General features: G+C 41.8%; 1 protein-coding gene across 1 annotated transcript; it reads left to right on the top strand.

The window, feature by feature from the left end:
* The first annotated feature begins 3993 nt into the window (after positions 1-3993).
* On the top strand, positions 3994-17761 carry LOC136676499 (insulin gene enhancer protein isl-1). Its single transcript, XM_066653579.1, has 6 exons — positions 3994-4109; positions 5955-6144; positions 7554-7813; positions 13700-13986; positions 15553-15720; positions 16638-17761. Exons 1-6 carry the CDS (start codon positions 4082-4084, stop codon positions 16752-16754), a joined length of 1050 nt encoding a protein of 349 aa, XP_066509676.1. The 5' UTR covers positions 3994-4081; the 3' UTR covers positions 16755-17761.
* The last annotated feature ends 4841 nt before the right edge of the window (positions 17762-22602 follow it).

Raw genomic sequence — 22602 nt, 5'->3', positions numbered from 1 at the left:
GGACGGATGGATGGATTAAAGGAACGTCAGATGGAGAGACGTCCCTGTTCCTGAAAGGTTCTCGCCTGTTCCTCCGATGAGCAGAACCCTTTCATCGAAAACGGTGAGGGCTTTAAAGTCACAGTCCCTGCTTCTGTAGGTGGCTTCTTCTGGAAGATTCTTGGTGAAAAGACTTCTCACTCTAAAGAAGCCCCTTTTTCTTCTGCCTTTTTTTTTCTAGAGCTTCTTTCCTCCAAGATTTGGTGCAAACACAACACGATGAATTAAATATGTACCAAGCGCATGTTTTATTCGCGAGGAACATGCCGTGAGGTCATGTGAGGCTCGTCCTCACAGCTGCAGCAGTAAAACCTGTCCCTCCCTGAGCTCCACGTCCATATGTCCATATCCCCCAGGCCTCGGCTAGCGCTGTCCCTCTGAGCACGGGTGGAGGTGAGAGGACCCGGGCGTCTACAGCAAACACAGACGTTTCACTCAGTCTCCACCGCCACACTTCCTCTGAGCTCCTATGGAATGAAGATAATATAAAATAAGCTGCTCTTCTAAGTGTGCTCCAAATGTTCCAAGATCAAAGGTCATTGTTGTTGTTGAAATACTTATTTTCCGTCCAATTGTTCCAAATGTTACAAATCTGAGTGAATGCAAGGTTCTGACCACTTTAAAAGGACTTCCAGTATTTTTTAATTGAGTGTTTCTTGAAGGCACCAAGATTGAGGCCTTCTTTGTTACGCTGTCATTCATTACTCCACGCCCCCCTCAACTGATGCCACCCCCCACCAACTCCTGATCTTGGCCAAAAGTCTGAAACTGAAGGGGGAAATAAATACAAACATCTGAAAGTAAAAAAAAATGTCACTGATTTGAAACTGTAAAAAAATTATTTTAGAACATTTATTTATTTATAAATTATTATTTAAATTTAATTGGACAAACCCTGGGCAGTAAACAACATTAAGGAAAAACGGAAATGTAATAGGCTTCAGCAAACTGTCCATTCTCCCATCAACCTCCACCTCTAGAGTCCTCCCAAATCAAGTCTTCAGAACAGAACCCAGCGGCAGTGGGCAGTGAATGGGACACCGATCTGAGAGCTGCTGTGGAGCTCTTTGTTTGGAGTCTGGACTCACTGTGCTCATGTGTCAGACACAAGAGGGCGTGTGTGTGTCTCTCAGCTTCAGCTTTTACGGCTTCAACCCCAGTCAGAAGCACGTACACACGCGAGACAGTGAAATAAGTGCGCACACACCAACCAAACAGTAGTGATCAGCACTTACCGGTTCTTCCCCTTTCAGCGGTGTGGGGCGTTTTTGGGGACCACTGGATCCCAAAGAACTGCTTCAACTGCAGGATACGACTCAGGATTAAGACACGACACTGTCACACACAACAGTACGCAGTTAGTGGATTAACACCTACAGTCTCCATTTCAGTCGCGTTGGACAGAGTAAGGGTGTTTCTCAATCACTAATATGCTGCCTCGCTCCCTATTCACTACATAGGCATCTCGTTAAATCTTGTTAAACAGTGTATATCCCCAGCAAACACTAAAAAAAGACAACAGTCGTTTCCACCTCCTGATAAAATTGTTTATAAAGCAAAAAAGACGGATTTTTAGCTAAGTAAGCTAGTATGCTAATTTACGTAAACAGCAGCCTGATGCAGCAGAGCTAGCATGCTAACACTCAAGATCTACAAAAACAAAAGAATAAAATGACATAAGTACATGGAATAACAAGAAAGAATACATTATTTAGTACATTAAATAACGTTTGCGGACATACTCATCCAACATTACTTCTGAAATCAATACTATATTCCAGCCTTCTGTAGAAGATTTACAGGAGATGCTAGAACATTTCTGTGAGGATTTATATGGCACTGAGAGCATTAGAAAGGAGTTGGGATGGGGTGATTTCTTTTTGAACTCCATTCGCAGTTCCACGGTGCCACTGCCCAATTCTGGTGGACTGTACACCCCTCCAGCAGTGTCCCATTTCAGTCCAAGCCTAACTCTGGAGATTATAGGCCTACACACTGTATGTCCACAGGGGATACACCTTAAAGCCTTATTGTAAAGGGTCTTCCAACATTTAGACGTATAGTGTATTTAGAGAGAATCTATCGATATCATCACAGTGTATTCAGAAGGTCATAGCATATCTACAGTGTGGTGGTGTTGTGTTCTGAGTGCAATCTGGCCACTGCCCTGCTCTCTTTTCCAGCTGTGTGTCCACCCTTCACACTGAGTGTGAAGTGAAATTCACTTCACTCTTTAAACCAAAGTGAAATTAAACCTCATAACCGCCGTTCTGAAGTGTACTATCCACGTGGTTAAATGATTAACCACGTGGATCGTACACTTCAGAACGGCGGTTATGAGGTTTAATTTCACTTTGGTTTAAAGAGCCATTGTTTAAAATTCACAGTCTTACGTTTATTAAAAATGAACATGCAGTGGATGATACTGAGAAAGATACAGAAACACAGAGGCTTCAGACAGACTACAGAAACTGTCGTTTTAATGGGACCCCACATGGTACAGGGGTTGTGATATTTCAAACCATCACTTCAGCTGTGATTATTGTTCATATATGTTGTTTCTATTTATATGCATTGCTTATAATAAAATTTTAAAATAAATTTTGAATTTTATAAATTCAAGATCTTTTCTTTGGGTTGTGGTTGTGGTTGTGATGTCACACCACAGTTATTTAGCTGCTTCTGATTGGTCTGCAGGCACCAGCTGTGTGTTATTCGGTTCGGTTTCCCAAATTAAAGGAACAATCAGTTATTTGTGCCAGCCACAAATGGAGAACAATATACACAAAAGTGAGTTTTCTTTTTGTTTTCCTTTTTTATGGCCTTGTTTTCACCAGGTATGACTTGGGTGACATGAAGTATCAAACTGCTGTTTTATATCGTGAAGGAGAACCAGTGCAGAAAAGAGAACACTGTTGCTGTAGGCTGTAAAGAAAAATATTTGGATGGTGTTCAATGCCATTTGTTGTTCCATTGCTGTTTAATATATTGTTTATAATGCACTGACCCCATGCACATTGTCCTAGCTCCTTTTTATAAAAAGTAATGCAAGTGCAAACATGCCTCTTCATTCTGATAAAGTTAAAATAGGGCACAATTTACACAATATTTGAAGGTATACAACTAGAGTTTACAGACCATGAGAACACTGTTTGTATCTTGATACGCAAAATATAATATAAAATAATAAAGGCATTTTATCATTTATGTTTCACTATTATTAATATTATTAGCATTGCATTGTTTTTATTATTAACATAATTATTTCAATCAAACTTGTGTAAAATATTGATTTAAAATTAATGTATTGAACGCTAACTGAAGCTAAAACACCGTTTTTATTTTTCCCACACGTTTTCAGCCAAGCCCCGCCCTTCTGCGCTGGGATTGGTTACTGTTTCCACGCAACCTGAACTACTATTGGCTTGAACGTTTCCCACTTCGACGTTCCAAGCCAATCCTATCTCAAGTGGGCGGGGTCTGTCCTGTAAACGAGTGGGTTAATGCCTGAATACGGGTGTGAAATAAGACAACATCAACAACAACCCAGTTTTAACGCTTCCTCCTCGACCAATGAGCGCCTCGCACTGGGGACGCGTCGCCACTCTACGTCAGGACAGAGAGAGAAGGAGTGGAAGCAGATAGAGTTTGAGAGAGAGAGAGGGAGAGTAAGAGAGTTAGAGAAAGAGAGAGAGAGAGAGAGAGAGAGAGAGAGAGAGAGAGAGAGAGAGAGCAATGCGGTGACCGAGCAAAGGAGCTCAACACACACACACATACACACTCATACACTCACTCTCTCTCTCACACACACACACACATACACACTAATACACTCACTCACACTCACACTCTCTCTCTCTCTCGCACACACACACACACGCATACACACTCTCTCATACACTTACACACACTCTCACACACACGCACGCGCCGTAATCCTGATTTGTGGACGTCGCGCGACCACCGCGGAGCCTCGCTGCCGGACACTAAGCGCCTTCACCTCGCTGCTAAAGTGGACCTAACACCGCCTTACTTTCTGGACATGGGAGACATGGGGGACCCTCCGAAAAGTAAGTTTAATTTCTCTCTCCCTCTCTCTCTCATCCTCTTGCTCTCTCATTCTTTTCTCTCTTGCTCTCTTTCTCTCTCTCTTTCTTTAGTAGAAGCGTTTTGGAAAAAAAGATGAGAAAATAATCAAGATTTAAAGAAAATTGAAAGGTTTTGTAAATCATTCCCACGTTTTAAACCGAATTCTAATGCCTTTAAAATATAGCCCGGGATTTCCACGTTTTTTTAAGGGATTTCTTGGATTTGAAATGTTTACCACGTTTTACTCACAACGACCCGGGTTTAAAGAGCGGAACGTTGTCGCAGAAACACGAACCGGATCAAAACAAAACGTAATAAAGCAGCAAATTCGACGTTGATTGTCTTTCTTTAAAGCCACGCAGTTCCAGTTCAGCAGTGTGTTATTGCTGTCAATAAGAAAGAGTGGCTATGTTCATTATCCGCTCCAAATATATTTAGTTATGAAGTAATAATAATAATAATAATATCATCCCGAACATCACGAGCATCACGAGCCATTTTAGAGTGGTTCTTTACTAAAGGCTTCTGTGCAGAGCCATGAAAAATAATAAATATGTACAAATCAATGAATAAATAAATAAATCTGAGCGTGTAAATGCTTATATCTCATTCATTTATCTAACTAACCACACACACACACACACATCATTTATTAATTGCAGATATTTTATCGGTTCCTAACACGTAAAATCGTTATAAATCTAAATCTAAAAAACTATTCCAAATGACACTTCTGTCGTTGCTAAGATCCTTTATGAAATTATTTAAATATATTTTTAAAGGGGTTTTAATTGGACTGCATTATTTTTACAGTGAGCTCATATCAATTTTTGGAATTAATAATAATAATAATAATAATAACGATTGTAAAAATAAGTAGCCACTTCACGTTATTGATCCCTCTCTCCGCTTTTTTCCCAAAGAAATAGCTCAGAAAGTGTGTAAACATGTGTATGTTGTATGTATTAAATGTGACATTCTCCAGCGTGTGACTGCTTTGTTACTGAATGAAGAGCAGGGCACGAGGGCTCTTTCTGGAGCTTTGACATTTTTATTTTACAGCAAATAAATACAGTATCAAAGAGGGTGTGAATATATATATATTTTATAAAACAATGCCTTTATTATTGTGTGATTTTATTAATGTTAACTCTTTAATTGTACAATATTATTGTATTATATATTTCATATCATTATTTTTATGTTTATTATGATCACAGCTGTTGATGTTAATATCATAGTATTTCCAATCACTTTAGAGTTCAACTCTGAATAATGTTAAAGGAATGAATTCACAATAAAAGAAACAGGCGTTATTGCGCTATTAAGGTTGTTATAAGACTATTATAAAACTATTATTATCACTAAAACTATAGTGTAACTATAGTATAACTATAACTATTGTATTGACTTATTGGCAACGTTTATCTAAGGCTGATATAAAGCTGTTATAAGGCTTGTGTAAAGCTGTTATAACGATATAAGGCTGTTTTAATGTTGCTGTATCACCATTATTATACTATTATAACACAAAAAATACAACAGTGTTATAAGAGTAGTATATGGCTTGTATAAATGTGTTATAAAAAGATTATAACATTTTTTATAAGAATGCTATAACACATTTTTTCAGATTGCTATAACACTAAGCCTATTATTACTATGTAATAAGTGTTTTAGTATTAGACTACTATGTTGCAAGTATAAAGCTGAATAATATTGTTATAAGGCTGTTATAGGCTAGTATAAAGGTGTTATAAGGCTAGTGTAATGCCACTGTGACTGCTGCTGTGAGTGACCGCCGCGCGCTCCTGCTCGTGTTGCAGAGAAGCGGCTGATGTCTCTGTGTGTGGGCTGCGGGAATCAGATCCACGATCAGTACATCCTGCGCGTGTCCCCGGACCTGGAGTGGCACGCGGCGTGTCTTAAATGCGCAGAGTGTCATCAGTACCTGGACGAGTCGTGCACGTGCTTCGTGCGGGACGGAAAGACCTACTGCAAGCGGGACTACATCAGGTGAGCGGCGAGAGCCCAGAATCACATATCAGTGAACACGCGAGAGCGGGATGCTGCGGACAGGGGCGCGCGCTGGGTCTCGGAGAGGCAAACCCCTCGTTAATGAACAGCCGGGCACGCGCCACGCGCTGGCATTAAAGCTCGCGCCCTGGTGCACCTATATGCTAATACAGGCCTATTTAAGGTGCGGTGGATTGGGGGCTCGTGCTCAACCCACACGCGAGGGCGCGAGCGGAGAGGCGCTGGATTTTTAAAAATGTTCTATTTTCTTTGGCATTAACTTTAGACCAAACAATGACTGATGATTCAATTATTAATAACCGATGATGTTTAAGAAAGTGATTTTTAAACAAATGCTAATATTTTGTACAACATCAAATAAGTCTGTTTTTATTGAAGCTGCAAGCAATGATCTTACAATAATAATAATAATAATAATAATAATAGTACACTATATAATATATAACTATAATAATATCCATTGATATTGTTGTTGTTGTTGTTATTGTACATTTCGTTTTAGTTTAGTGTCCTTATACTAATAGTGTAATAGAGGAAACTTGCACGCGAGGGAAAATGTCAATGAGTCGGATGGCCTTTTAACAAACGGTATATTATTATTTTTTATATATTATTATTATCGCTATTGTTGTTGCTGTTGTTGTTGTTATTGTTTGGCAGTGGTAGTGTAGTATTAGAGCTAGCATGCACGCGAAGAGAAATTTCGATGTGTAAAGTGGGCTTTTAAGATACAACAAATTGTGTTATTATTATTATTATTATTATTATTATTATTATTATTATTATTATTATCATTGTTGTTGTTGCTGTTAATATTATAATTATTATGAATAATACTGTTATAATACTGTTATTGTATTTCGCGGGGAAAACCTTAAACAGATCAGATTCTAATAGAAAATATTTGTATTATTTTTAGCATTTTTATTATTATTAATCTTTATAGTGGACCGTCCTGGACCTGTTAAAGAGTACGTTTTGACAACAATGATGATGATGATAATAATAATAATAATAATAATAATAATAATACAATAACGCAGTAGAAACATCGTTATACGGTTGTACTCTAAATAATGTAAAGTAATAAGTGAATTATTTTAAATATTTTTTTATTAAAAGAAAATGTACACACTGAGAGCACCAGCGGTAATCAGCGCGTGCAGCGGTAATGACCGCAGTAATAACGGACTCACGAGCTATGGTTGGATGTGGTCATACACTCGCGTGCCCTGACGACCCTGAGCTGATTGTTATCCGCGCGCTACTCACAGTGTACACCTTCACTTCTTTAAAAATCACACGCGCTGATTCCTCTCACGTGACTCTGACCCTGTGTGTGTGTGTGTCTGTGTGTGTTTGTGTGTGTGTATGCGCGCGCTCCGCAGACTTTACGGGATAAAGTGCGCCAAGTGTAAAGTGGGCTTCAGCAAGAACGACTTCGTGATGCGCGCGCGCTCCAAGGTCTACCACCTGGAGTGTTTCCGCTGCGTCGCGTGCAGCCGGCAGCTGATTCCCGGTGACGAGTTCTCCCTGCGCGAGGACGAGCTCTTCTGCCGGGCCGACCATGACGTGCTGGAGCGCGCGAGCGGCGGGAGTGCGGATCCGCTCAGTCCCATACACCCCCCCACCACACTGCACATGGCAGGTATACACACACACACACACACACACGACCTTACATGGGTTCTATAACAGTCTACAACTTTGTATTGTGAAGATAAATAAAGGGGTCCTATGTGCCAAACCCTTACACACCACTGTATCTAGAACATGACCCTGAGCATGATCCCTCAAGTAAAAGCATGGTTCTAGATAAGAGTGTGGTCCTAAGGCATGTTCTGTTGTTATTTAAGGAAATATTAAAAAATATATTTATATTCCTTAAACAAATTCATCAGTCCAAACACACACACACACACACACACACACACTTCAGTAACGTCATAGGTTCTAGATAGGTTGTGCAGAAGTTCTGGCACCCAGGTTTGCTTGAGTGTGCAGGAAACGCTACGCAGGGGGCGTGTCTTTTTCAGGCCGCTAATCTGAATATGTAAATGAGGCTGTGCAGGTGAGTGTGAAGGAAGGGGCAGCAGGGTGGGCTCTCTGTGCAGCGCGTGCCAAGGCTGTACATTCGGAGGTTAACACGTTTTATTTTTTATTTTATTTCAATTTATTTTTTTTTAATTGCTCAGAAAAAAAATCAACAAAATGACCATCTGTACGGAGGCCTGCTGGAGACATCCTTACACAATAATATAAAGACGCGAGAAAGACTTAATAACGACCGAGATTCCGGATTAATTAATATAATGTGCAAACGAGGTTTTAAATAACGTAATAATGTCAACGAGATGTATTATGACGTCATAATCCATTCAACGAGATTTCTTATTACTCAATAAGGAGTAGGAGAAAGAATTTTAATTACGTAACAATACGCATAATTAATGTATTTACCAGCCTTCGTTTTATTATGTTGGGCTGTCAGCAGCAGGGCTTCGTTTGTTGTTGTTTTTGTTTATTGTTGTTGTTGCGATTGTCGGTGAGTTGTGGACCGAAGCGCGGTCCGTTCAGAGCAGGGCAGTGTTTACAGTGAAGGTGCACATGTGTCTCTTGTTGTTGTTGTTGTTGTTTATTTATTCATTATTAGGCTCGTGTTATTATCTCTGAACCCTGGTTCTGAGGCTCCAGCGCTGACTGGACCTGATCAGATAAACAGGCCGTGCGCCTGCCTCCGCGGATTGAAATGTCACTAATAGCACACCCCCCAACACACACACACACACACACCCCAGACTGTTGTCCGGGGGTCTGCCAGCGCCACACGTTTTATTTCCGCTGCAGTTTGTCTGTTATTGAGCTCCTCCATTCAGGCATGAAATTGCTGTTCTCCGCCGCCTCGGAGCCCACCAGCCCACGGGCACGCGCACGGCCTGGACTCGCCTCGCGCATTTTCCGCGGGGGAACGGCCTCAGCTCGGACGCGTGCCAAAGTTTTGGGAACTTATTATTTTTATTATTATTATTTTTTAAAATCAAGAGATCATTAAAGTGTCAGTGAAAATGTAAACATTAAACAGTAAATATTGAATTTATTTAATAACAAAATTATTGAACTGATAACAAATGAGAAAATATTGAACCTATTCGTAACAAAACAAAATTTTACAGTATGTAATAACTATATTTTATTTTAGCACAGGCTATATTATTATTATTATTATTATTATTATTATTATTATTATTATTATTGATTCCCCCTCATTTTAATTTTGCTAAGATCACCAAACATTTGCTCACAGATTTTCCAGCTGTGTAGAAATCATTGAAAACATCTGGACCTTCAGGAACAGCTCCTTGTTCTGGAGGGAACCCTGGTCCGTGACGGGGCCTGGTGGTGCTGTGCAGTTTGCTTGTGTTTGTTGGTGTTTGTGTCTCTCGGCTGAGATTTCAAGGACAGTGTTGGGGGAAATGGGTCTGTCTGGGCTGAAGCAGCAGCTCCTGGGGTTGTTACCGAAACACCATGACATGAATATGAATATGAATATTAGGAGGTTATACTGGCTGTGTTTAATGGAGGTTGGGCAGGGGGATGGACTCCAAATGCTTGGACCCCTAAAATTGCTACTTATGCCTTTTGACAGATTTGAATTATGAGTGATGGTAACTCAGTAACAATAATCCTATTCTTCACGGCACACACCGACCACTGGTGTATATTTATTATACATCACTGTGGGACGAGAGGGGAAACTAATTGTGGCTTAAAAGGTGAGGAAGGAAAAGTAAATGTGTGAAAAGGAACATGTACCCAATCCCGTGTTTCGTACACCATTCCTGACCCGGCACTGCTGTTTCCTTCAGATTTACACAGTCAAATCTCACATAGCTTTATTAGCAATGACTCCAAACAGCAACCATTGCCAAAAATGTAAGTTAAAGTGCACGACACAATAAAGAAATCAAAGAAATCAACACGTAAAGCCAAATAAAATATATAAACATATACAACGTATACAGGAAGTATACACATAACTGATGAAGTATTAAAATTCACATACATCCATCAAATAATATGTATTTTGCTGTCTCAGAGAGAGAGAGAGAGAGAGAGAGAGGGGAGAACCCTCTGTTTATTTCCTCCATCTCTTGAAAGCATTGTTCTGTGGTGGACTGGTATTTTGGGTTTTGGAGGGTGAAGGGGACCTCGTCCTCTCTCTGCAGTGGACCGCAGTGTGGGCAGGTCATGTCTTCTCTCGGTCCCTAGGATCGGCGAAGTCTCCTCTCTCCACCTCCAGCCTGTGTTCTCTAGATCTATTCGTTGCGAGGATTATATTGTTTCTTCCTGTGTTTGCTCTGTGTTGTTGTAAACACAGCAGTGTTGATAAAAATGATGGTGATTAAGATGTAATAACTGTTCCATTAACCAAACCCTGAGTCCAAGCCAGGGCTTCTTTTTAATCTTTGGTTGTGGCTGATCATAACTAAACACAGTAATCTACTCCCGAGAGCGTTACGATGTGATTGACGGCTCAGCTCTGTTTCATATCTGATATCTGCAAATATCTGTAAATAGAAAACGTGCCGTGACTGAGCAGTGAATCACTCCACAGTTTTCACAACAACTCACTGCTTTCACTAGGGTATGGAGTCAGACACCCATTCTCAACAGCAATTCATTTAAATCTATATTTACTTAACTGTAGTTATTTAATATTTCTCTGAGTCAGTGGATCACAGCATCTACAGAGTACATTAGAATACAGTAAATTAATATGTATTTGATGGTGTTTACATAAGAGGAGGGGTCAGTGCATCAATGGGTTGAACTATAATTACAGTATCAATGGAAGCTATAGAAGCAATAGAGCTATAGCTCCAGTGTCTATAGAGTGAAGTAGAGGTGTGTGTTTCTGGTGGTGTTTATATAAGAGGCGGAGTCAGTGGATCCTGTAAGGATTGTGGGCGGAGCTATAACTTCAGTGTCTATAGAGTGAAGTAGAGGTGTGTGTCTCTGGTGGTGTTTATATAAGAGGCGGAGTCAGTGGATCCTGTAAGGATTGTGGGCGGAGCTATAGCTTCAGTGTAGAGTGAAGTAGAGGTGTGTGTCTCTGGTGGTGTTTATATAAGAGGCGGAGTCAGTGGATCCTGTAAGGATTGTGGGCGGAGCTATAGCTCCAGTGTAGAGTGAAGTAGAGGTGTGTGTCTCTGGAGGTGTTTATATAAGAGGCGGAGTCAGTGGATCCTTTAAGGATTGTGGGCGGAGCTATAGCTCCAGTGTCTGTAGAGTGAAGTAGAGGTGTGTCTCTCTGGTGATGTTTATATAAGAGGCGGAGTCAGTGGATCCTGTAAGAATTGTGGGCGGAGCTATAGCTCCAGTGTAGAGTGAAGTAGAGGTGTGTCTCTCTGGTGATGTTTATATAAGAGGCGGAGTCAGTGGATAATGTAAGGATTGTGGGCGGAGCTATAGCTTCAGTGTAGTGTGAAGTAGAGGTGTGTGTCTCTGGTGGAAGATGTCCAATGTTCCCCCGATGTTCTAGTGTGAGTCCTCCAGGCCTTTGAGCCTGCTGATCTCTCAAGAACCAATTATAATCAGAATTTAGCAATCAAATCTACCAACCAAACGGAAACTTCCCTGAACACGGGGCTGTGGTGTGTCCTGGGGTCTCTTGCTGCTGGTTGAACCGTCAGCGTGAATCTGAATTCTGTTTTTTATTCTCTATTCTAGAAAGTAAGAGCACGGCTGCTATGTTTCTGACTCGTAAGGCTTTGAGTGTGTGCTGAGTTAGTGGCAGGACCTCAGGGCCGTGCACTACCTCTACACCACTGTGTACACTGGCTCAGGTGAAGCAGAGTAACAGCTGTAGACTGTTCTTCTACATATTACTTCATGCTATGTGTGTTATATAAACACTGCTGGTTTATGTTAGAATTAGACTGTTATTAAAGTGATATGGTATCAGGGAGGAACTATAGGCCTCAGAGCTGAACCCAGTCTGTAAACATATTCCTTAAAGAAACTGTGATAACCAACGGTGGCTCTATTTTAATCTGGCCCTAATAATAATACAGGGGTGATGTAGATGTGCTGTAGCAATGCGGTACACTTCCACATTCACTGCAGCAGCCTCTGCGCTCTGATCTCTCCAGCACAGCCCTGCTTCACTGGCCTTCAGAGAGGACGGGTGGCAGCTGGAACAGAACTAAATAATCTGTCACACTGCGTGTACAGCGACCGTTCGGAGACATACGTCTTCCCCGTCTCACCCTGCACACGCTGGGGCTTTCTGAGACCACTCGGATATTTTTTACTCTCACAAAAACAATGCTAGTTTTAGGACCTGCCCTCCTCTGCCCGCCGCATCAGAAGGGTTCCCTACTTTGTTTTTCTCTTCCTTTGAAAAATGATTCACACATATCTTGGTTCTTGAGAGACAGTGGAGTTCTAGCCCTTCCTCCTTTCCACCTACAAGCTTTTCACATGTCGCATTAGGAGCTTCCCCATGTGTCTTTATCTGTTTCTTTTAAATAAATGAAATAGATGAAACACATTGAAATAAATGTGTTTATTTATTTATTTATCTGGTTTTAACTGCCACCATTCCCCGATGATGGAGTCCTACTCTTTTCACCCATCCACAAACTGCCTTTAAGGGTTTCTGGTTTGTTTGTTTTCTTGTTTATTTGTTTATCCGTTGGTTTTGTTTGTTTATTTTAGTATTTATCACGACAGGAACATGGCGAGTTTAAGTTTCAGGACCCGTCTTTCTCTCTGTTGGTGTCTGGGAGGCTCTTAGTTTGTTTACCATTCCATTTGTTTATCTGTTTGTTTCAATTGTTTGAAAGGAATTGACATATGCCTTTATTTTGCTACAACAACTTGACGAAGGTGTTTTAGGTTTTTATTCACTCACCCACTGCATGGGGGGGGGGGGGTGTCGCTTGTTTGTTTACCCGTTTGTTTATGTGTTTATTTGTTTTGTTTGAAGATATTTGACACATATCTTGATGATGGAGTTGTAGCCGTCTGGCCCTCTGCATGTGGGAGTGTTCCCCTGTTTGTTTATGATTTAGTTTGTTTATTATTTAAGTTGTTTACATGTTTGTTTACTATTTAGTTTGTTTATTATTTAGTTTATTTGCCATTTAGTTTGTTTGTTTACATGTTTGTTTATTCTTTAGTTTGTTTACTATTTAGGTTGTTTACATGTTTTTTTACTATTTAGTTTGTTTGTTTACCTGTTTGTTTATAATTTAGTTTGTTTACTATTGTGTTTTTGTTCACCTGTTTGCTATTTAGGTTGTTTACCGGTTTGTTTATTATTTAGTTTTTTGTTTACGATTTAGTTTGTTTGTTTATATGTTTGTTTATTATTTTGTTTGTTTGCATGTTTGTTTAGTATTTAGTTAGTTTGTTTACCTGTTTGTTTCAGATGTGTGTTGGGATTCCTCCTCCTGTGGAGCCCCAATAATCTTCTCCCTCGTTTGTTTCTGTTTATTTGACGTTTGTTTGTTTGCCTCCCCCCCCGCAGCCGAGCCCATCTCCGCGCGGCAGCCGGCGCTGCGGCCGCACGTGCACAAGCAGGCGGAGAAGACGACGCGCGTGCGCACGGTGCTGAACGAGAAGCAGCTGCACACGCTGCGGACGTGCTACAACGCGAACCCGCGGCCGGACGCGCTGATGAAGGAGCAGCTGGTGGAGATGACGGGGCTGAGCCCGCGCGTGATCCGCGTGTGGTTCCAGAACAAGCGCTGCAAGGACAAGAAGCGCAGCATCCTGATGAAGCAGCTGCAGCAGCAGCAGCCCAACGACAAGACGGTGAGCGCTCTCTCTCTCTCTCTCTCTCTCTCTCTCTCTCTCACACACACACACACACACACACCTTAAACTGCACGTGCATTATATATAGATTAAAACCAGTGGCGGCTGGTGAATAATATTCTACACTCTTTCAAATGAAGGTTCTACAAAGGTCCTTTAATAAAGGAAATGGTTCTATATAGAACCCTCAACATTTGAATGATTAAAGGGTTCTTTGCATCGTGAAGGGGTTCTTCATATTGATGGAGAATGTGCTATAGATGGAACCCTCCTTGGTGCCATACAGAGCCCTTCTCTAAAAGGTTCTGTATAAAATCATCTATAGCACATTCATCAATCTGAGGAACCTCTTCACGATGGACACAGCCCTTTAATTATGCTATAGGTTCATAATAAGTCTTCAGGGTTCTATAGGTGGAGTGTAGGTGGCGCTGTTTGTGCCTCAGAGTTTCAACAACCATCCCAATACAATGTAAAACACTTTGCAGGGCAACAAAGATCCATGGCAGTCAGTCATTTTTAATTGAAGTCAGCAGACTAACAGTTATTGTAATAATAATAAATTGCAGGTCTATTGCACTCAGATAAATATATGAAGTGATAGGAGTCATTACAGAACGGTTCTGAGAGATATTTGCAAAGACACTAATAAGACAACATTAGTCATTTCTACAGTATGAAAAAAAAAGAAAACTGTGCTGTGTGTGTGTGTGTGTGTGTGTGTGTGTACAGCTTCTTGTCCGTACATGCTTTACCAAAGTTCTCTCAGATAGATTTTGGAGTAGAGAGAGATCTCACTGAATTTGGAAGCTGCTGGAATCCTTTGCCCTGAATAACCAGCAATAGCCATCAGGCCTGTGACAGACTCTGTGTGGGGCGACAGGATAAACACCCCTCAGGCTGCTGATTCAAGGACGCTGATTGGCTAAATTTATGTCACTATGGTTTCTGATTGGCTGTGCTTTAAAGGCATTAAAAGGCATTAAAGGACGCCTGAAATATCGCCCACTGCAGCAGCTACATCAAGAAAAGCCCTTTTTCTTGATGTATTTTATATGTTACGTATAATTTTACATTTGTAACATACTCACATCTCAATTAAGTTGTTAGTTATTATATAAAATTGTTTTGTTAATAAAGATAAAAAGTTATATTTCCTCCAGAGAGGCGTAGCGCCCTCTATGGACCATGCAGACTGATTTAGATAGTGTACAACTGAATGTTGGGATGAAGGAATTTAAGAATTTAAGCCGTTAGAACAAACACAAATAAATAAACAAATACAGTAAACATCAGTCAGACGTTTTCGAAATACAAATTCTACACAATGGTGCATGTTCTGCAAGATAGTAGTGAACAGCCGGGTCTGTTCCACAACACAGGATTTCTCCCTTACGTGATAACTAAAGCCCAAGCTGAAGTCAGGCTTAATCAGAAGGACTTCTATTGATTGTGATGAGCTCAGGTCCAGTCCCTGAGTGCTCCTCCGCGGCTCCAGACGTCTCACCCGGTGCCGCAGTAGTGTGCCGTATGATGACAGTGTGTGCCGTGCTCTGTGTACAGAACATCCAGGGGATGACGGGGACCCCGATGGTGGCGACCAGTCCTGAGAGGCATGACGGTGGTCTGCAGGCCAGTCAGGTGGAGGTGCAGACCTACCAGCCGCCCTGGAAAGTGCTGAGCGACTTCACACTGCAGAGCGACCTGGAGCAGCCCGCCTTCCAACAACTGGTGGGTGCAGACAACAACGCACATGCCTTTCCATACTTTACACACACACACACACACATACACACACACACACACACACACACACACACAATTTTAAATCTCTCTCTCTCTTTGTCTCTCTCTCTCTCTTTCTCTCTCTCTCTCTCTCTCACACACACACACACACACACAAACACACACATATATATTTAAATACCTTAACTACAAACACACAAGCACCTTTAAATTATAATAATAGCACTACTATTAAATGTTTTTTTTTATTAAACATTATTATTATTATTATTATTATTATTATTATTAATAATAATAACTATAATAATAATAATAATAATAATAATAATAATAATAATAATAACAATAACAACAATAATAGAAATATAATAAACCTACTATTACTGTTTATTACTGTTACTGTTCCCACTTTGATCCACCCAATGTTTATAATAAACATATTGCTTTTTAATAAAAATTATTGTACACCAAGTGTAATGTAATAATTTATAGCCTCTCTTTAATGATACAATTAATTTACTCTAGTGCTAGGACTTAAAGACCTACTGCTAATAAACATGATCATTAATATTGTTAAAATAATAAAAATCATTTTCATCATGACACTAATATTATGATCACAGCTATCACTAATGATCACTAACGACGTCTAATGACGAGTGACAGTAGTGATGTCATTACTAACCTGAGCTAAGGCCAGACACATCTTCACACCTGGAACACAACAGTCTCTTATTCTGTTTCAATTGTATTTAATTGTGTTTAGTGACAATTTAATGACAATAATGTCCCTCTACTGCACCTTTTTTCCTGAGAGTGTACCATCTGTTCCCTGATTAACGCCGTACGTGTCCCAGGGCCAGACCTGGGTGTGTAACGCTCTGTCTGTGTTTGTCTCGCAGGTGAATTTTTCCGAAGGAGGCCCAGGCTCCAACTCGACGGGGAGTGAGGTGGCGTCCATGTCGTCCCAGCTGCCGGACACTCCCAACAGCATGGTGGCCAGTCCTATAGAGGCCTAGGCCAGGGTGGATTACATTGTGTTCCAGCAGCTGAAGGACAAGAGGAGTGGAGATAGGGGGGCTGGGGGTTTGATGTCGGTGTGTGCTGGGGTGTGCGGAGGGGTCCCTACTCTCCCCCCCACCCAGCTACGGCCTCTCTCTCTCTCACTCTCTCTTTCCACACAAGCCCTCGGCTGTGTCTTCATACACTGTGATGACAATCATGGGAACTGGACGCTGCTGGAGGGGACCGGCCGCTCGGCCCACTTTGGCCCGCTCTCCTGGAGCAGGACTTTGACGTCGTGGAGGAAAAAGCTGGACGAAACTCATCACTGCGCTGGACATGTTTTTTTTTTTGTTTGTTTTTTTGCCAAAACACCCTGTTTTTTTTTGGACAAATCTGTGACCCTCTCAGAAAATGACCCTTAAGAGGACCCCCCCAGAGGTGGTGATAATATAAACAAACGGCGCAGTCCGAGCAGCCCGTAAACAAACTGACAAACCAAGGACCGCTGGGTTGCTCTGAAACTGTGATCTGAGACCCGAGGACTACTGCTTTCACGGCTTGCTTTCTATTATTTTATTTTACGTTTTGCTGTTCTATGGTCGTTATCTCTCTCTTTCTCTCTCTCTCTCACTCACACTCTCTCTCTATTTTTGAAAGCCCGAGTACTAAAGCATCGCAACAAGGTATACCTCTATTTTACCACGAAGCTGCGTGGGAACTTCATGTGTTTTCGTGTATGTCCAAGAAGATCTCTCTCTCTCTCTCTCTCTCTCTCTCTCTCTCTCTCTCTCTCTCTCTCTCTTCTTTCCCAAAGATGTGTATAGTTTTAAGTTAACACGGCTAGCAGTGGAGAAGGCTTCTCTCTTTATTTTGTTTCGTTTTGTTTGTTTGTTCCTGTATTACAGAATAATTTATTATTTATTGTCGAAAGACCTGCCACTTTTTTGTGTATCTTTAATTGCTGAACTATAAAAAAGAAAAAAGAAAAAAAAGAGAAACACACACACACACACACACACACACACACACAAAAAGAGGAAGAGTATCGTGGACTAGGGATGATCTATCAGAATTTACGTGTCCTGTCGTTTGACTTCAAAATGATGTAAGAGCAACGCCATATGTGGTTATATCTTCAGGAATTATTTGAACAATAATAAAAGTTTGACGTACTGTACGTAAAAGCATGGGACACATTTTGGACGCCTTTCTTAAATCTGTCTGTGGCTGGGTGTGCTCTGCCTCTGCAGACTGTAGCGTCGAGCTGGGAGTTATATCTGATGCGGGCCGGAATATCAATAGAGATACAGCTTCAGAACTCGAGACGCTGTGTTTGGAGTGAGTATAATTGTGGGAATTATGGGCCAATCTGTAGCCTATTCTCTACAGACGGCTGGTGCTGATACACACACACACACACACACACACACACACACACACATGAATTACTAATCAGGAATATCTGGATTAGCATTAAAGAAAAAGAAAAATATAGGTAACACTACACCGAGGTCATTATTCAGTGGGTTACATGAGCTCTGAGTCTTTCATAACAACGGACATTACCTCCATAAACATCTGTAGAGGCCGATTCCAGCATCAGCTCCCACTACACAGTCCCACGGACCACAGCAGCCTTCAGAAATTTTACCGTAGCAATTCATAACATTTCCTCAGTGACATTTCCTTTGAGTATTTTCTAATCCTTTTGATTTTTTATCTGTTCACGTTTAGTCCCTAATACTTTTGTGACGGTGTGTTTTTCGCTGTTCTGCTTTCTGATTGGCTCACTCAGGGTGGTACATACACACTTCGCATCCTGTGCTGAGAGATGCTGGAGGTTTCCCTGAGCACAGCACACTCACTCAGGACTCTTTGAATACTACACCTACACACACACACACACAAGCATTTATATTCAAGCAAACGTCAGCCAACACCAATGTGATTCCAACAGCGTGGTGCATCTTTATTCGGGAAAAATAACAGCTGCCATGTTTGAAAAACATTTCATTCATTGTACGTCAGTGAAGGAGCTGGGTCTGTGGAGCCTTTATTTGGCCTGGTCTTAAGGTGGTATGGATGAAAGGGCTGAGAGACTATCCGTGCTCTCGGAGTTTATATGGGACTACATACTGCCGCTGTGAAATATTTAAAAAAAAAAGAGGTGACTTTCGGTTTCTGGGTTTGTCAGAGATTATATTAAGACCTTTCCGACGTTCTGGGAATAATCAGGTCAAGCTTTAAAGCAATTTGAAGGTGGGGTGGTTTCAGGACAGAAACAATGGAGGATTCCTCCTCCTCCTGTAAATGTGTAGGAGGTGGAGGTGGTGATTTTGATGACACTGGACACTGTTTAAGGCCCCAGATGAATTCTCTATTAGGTTTTTAAATGTAGGGTTGTTCACTTTGGGTGTCCTCTGTTCATAACACATCACACTAGAATTTATAAGGTGACACATGGCAGACGTTACATCTGGACTGAGTCTGTGTGACTGAGTCTAAGTTGTAACTACCTGCACACATTCATTCATTCACTCCTGTTCAGGGTTGTGGTGGATTTGACAATTTCACACATTCACTCAGTTCCATACACTCATCCAATCACTGTGGAAGGAAATTGGTACACCCGGAGGAAACCCACGCAGACACAGAGAGAACACACCACACTCCCCACAGACAGTCACCCGGAGGAAACCCACGCAGACACAGAGAGAACACACCACACTCCCCACAGACAGTCACCCGGAGGAAACCCATGCAGACACAGAGAGAACACACCACACTCCTCACAGACAGTCACCCGGAGGAAACCCACACAGACACAGAGAGAACACACCACACTCCTCACAGACAGTCACCCGGAGGAAACCCACGCAGACACAGGGAGAACACACCACACTCCTCACAGACAGTCACCCAAGACAGGGTTTGACCCCAGAACCCTGGAGCTCTGTGACAGTAACACTCCAGTCAAATCGGTTTAAAATGAAATGCTGCTTTATGTGGATTTGTTTTTGGCCTGTTTTAATTTTTTTTAACTTTTTCTTGAGCCCTGTTCATCCAGCTTTCTGTAATGATCTGCTTTAAACAGCGTGTAGCATTCTTCTGGGAAAAGGTGGTGCACTGTGCATGACTAAGTCAATTATTTGGGGGTTTGTCCCTCTATTAGACGATGGTACTCCAGATGTTGGGACATTTCTGTGAGGATTTCATGGCATCAGGTCATGAGAACATTACGGAGGTCCGGTTCTGTATTTGGTTGATTAGTTTTCAATCCCAAATACCACTGCAACTCATCCCTAAAGTATGGCATGGAGAGCATATGAGACTCCACAGTCGAGTGCTGATGGGGTACAAAAGGAAGTATGGTGACCTTAGGCTCATGTGCAGTTGCTCCAGAGTCCCACTGAACGCATAATTCCCCAAATGACTCACCTTAAAAGACACTTCTCTGATTAATTAGTGTCCTACTGGACATTTAATGTATAAAGCAAGGAATTAAGACCCATTTATGAATGTATAGATGTTTAATTCATGGAGGACATGGAGGTATTTGGCGGTACGGTTCTTGCTGCACAAAATAAACATCATCTTTCCCAAACATCCCCGTTCATAAAGCAGAAAGCAAAGCCCAGGAGGGTGTCTGGCCTCCTGCTGTGGCGCTTTGTTGAGCCACCCACTGAGTGATGCTGAACGTCTGGGGGTCTCCTGTTTAAAATGCCTGCTGTATTCTCCAGAGCTCCTCAGGGCAGAAGAGGGGCACCACAAAGCCCCCTGGTAGAATAGTCTCGTCCAGCACCCCCCCCCCCCCCCCCCCGGCTACCCCCTACCCCACCCCCCTATGTCTTTCAGCTCACAGACTCGTCCGAACAAAAGCTCCACTGTACCTGGACGGGGCTGGGCCGAACAATCACACTCTCCTGGATGAGACCTGATTACATTGTGAGCCAGGCAAGCAATCCCTCCCCAAGGCCCAGCTCCTGACCACAGAGTCACAACACCAGGGCGGCCGGCAAGGTCCAGCCCACAGCGCTTCATCACTCCGGGCTAACGAGAGCTCACAGCACTGGGGGGACGTCCCGGGTATTATTTTTCAGAGTATGGCTCCACAACAGGAGGCCTGGTGTTTAAATGGAGGTCAGCAGAACAGTAATTGGTCCTGTGTTCTCTGGCCATACGTCACAGCTGGACTTCACGTCCCGGTTAGTCTTCTTTATTCCCCAGACTCATGCACGGTACAGGTACATTTTTGTGCATTAAAGTCACAATCAGTAAAATCGTACATTCAATGTACAACAGTCTTTTTAAAGTGGGACTGTGTACGCTGAAAGGGACCTTAGAAATATGTCATATTCAATAATGTTACTGTTTTATATAAAAAAATAATCCAAAAGCTTGGAGTCACAAAAAACAATTTTATGAAATGAAGGCAACTTTAATATGTGCTTTTTTAAAAAAAAATATAATATGTTACAGTTTCCCCCCCCCAAACAAAAGGTATAAAAGACTCAAGAGTACACCACTGTGACAGCGGACCACAGAGGAGATCCTCTCAAAGCTACACCCACTGAACTGGTTCTTTCTTTTTGTTTGTTTTAATTAAAGGTACATTCAGTGAAAACCTCTCTATTTCTTTTCAAAATGTACAACAGTGATCTCAAAGACTGATCCTGGTAGACTAAAGGGAACATGAATATTAATGTTCAAAAAACCTACTGTAACAAAGCACTTGTGACTGATATTCATTCATTCATTCATTCATTATCTGAAACCCTTATCCACTTCAGGGTCGCGGTGGGTCCAGAGCCTACCTGGAAACATTGGGTGCAAGGCGGGAATACATCCTGGAGGGGGCGCCAGTCCTTCACAGGGCAACACAGACACACTCACACATTCACACATACAGACACTTTTGAGTCACCAATCCACCTACCAACATATGTTTTTGGACTGTAGGAGGAAACCGGAGCACCTGGAGGAAACCCACGCAGACACAGGGAGAACACACCACACTCCTCACAGACAGTCACCCGGAGGAAACCCACAAAGACACAAGGAGAACACACCACACTCCTCACAGTCAGTCACCCGGAGCGGGAATCGAACCCCCAACCTCCAGGTTCCTGGAGCTGTGTGACTGCGACACTAACCTGCTGCCCCCTTGTGACTGATATGAATATGTAAATTCATGAGTGTGAACGATCAGATTTAACCCCGCCCCCCTCCCCCTTTACCCTACCATCAGCTGTAAACCTAACTGCAAACTCCAAAAGATTAGAAACATCAGTGTTATGTGTTGCATGAAGCTCTTACAGCAGTTTACAGTGCTGTGTCTGTAGCTCTTCTTTGGGTACCTAACAGAGTTTTTAGTGGATTTAGTACAAACAGTGCTACCGGTGGACAGGAGACCACATTGTGGTTATAAAATATATATGAATTTTAAACTCTTTAATTGTATACACCTGGTGTGCACTTGTTGTAACAGATGTAATACCTTTTGCAGATCTTGTTGGTTCAGTGAGGATGCGTGAAATGGTGGAGGGCTACAGCTGGGTTCAGTGCTGCGCTCGGCACACCGCAGGTTCAGGCACTGCTTTCTGGAACTTTCCACAGTTAGTTTTTAAATGTATTTCTGATCCACACTTGTTTGAAGGTGTTTTTAAATGGATGTGGGGCAGCTGGACTAAAATCAGTGAGGCATTTTTATGCATTATTTACGTTTTGAAGGCCATTTGACTATTGGAAATACTAATCAATCCTTTATTTTTCCCACATAACTGTTGTCACGGTCTTATATATATATATTACATAATATTTATCCTTTATTGCTATTATTAATTGATTATGTTTTATTCTTAT

The sequence above is a fragment of the Hoplias malabaricus genome, chromosome X2 (genome assembly GCF_029633855.1).
Source record: "Hoplias malabaricus isolate fHopMal1 chromosome X2, fHopMal1.hap1, whole genome shotgun sequence".
In the NCBI taxonomy this organism is placed as follows: Eukaryota; Metazoa; Chordata; class Actinopteri; order Characiformes; family Erythrinidae; genus Hoplias; species Hoplias malabaricus.
Note: the sequence above shows the minus strand (reverse complement) of the source record. Positions and strands in the feature narration are given on the sequence as shown.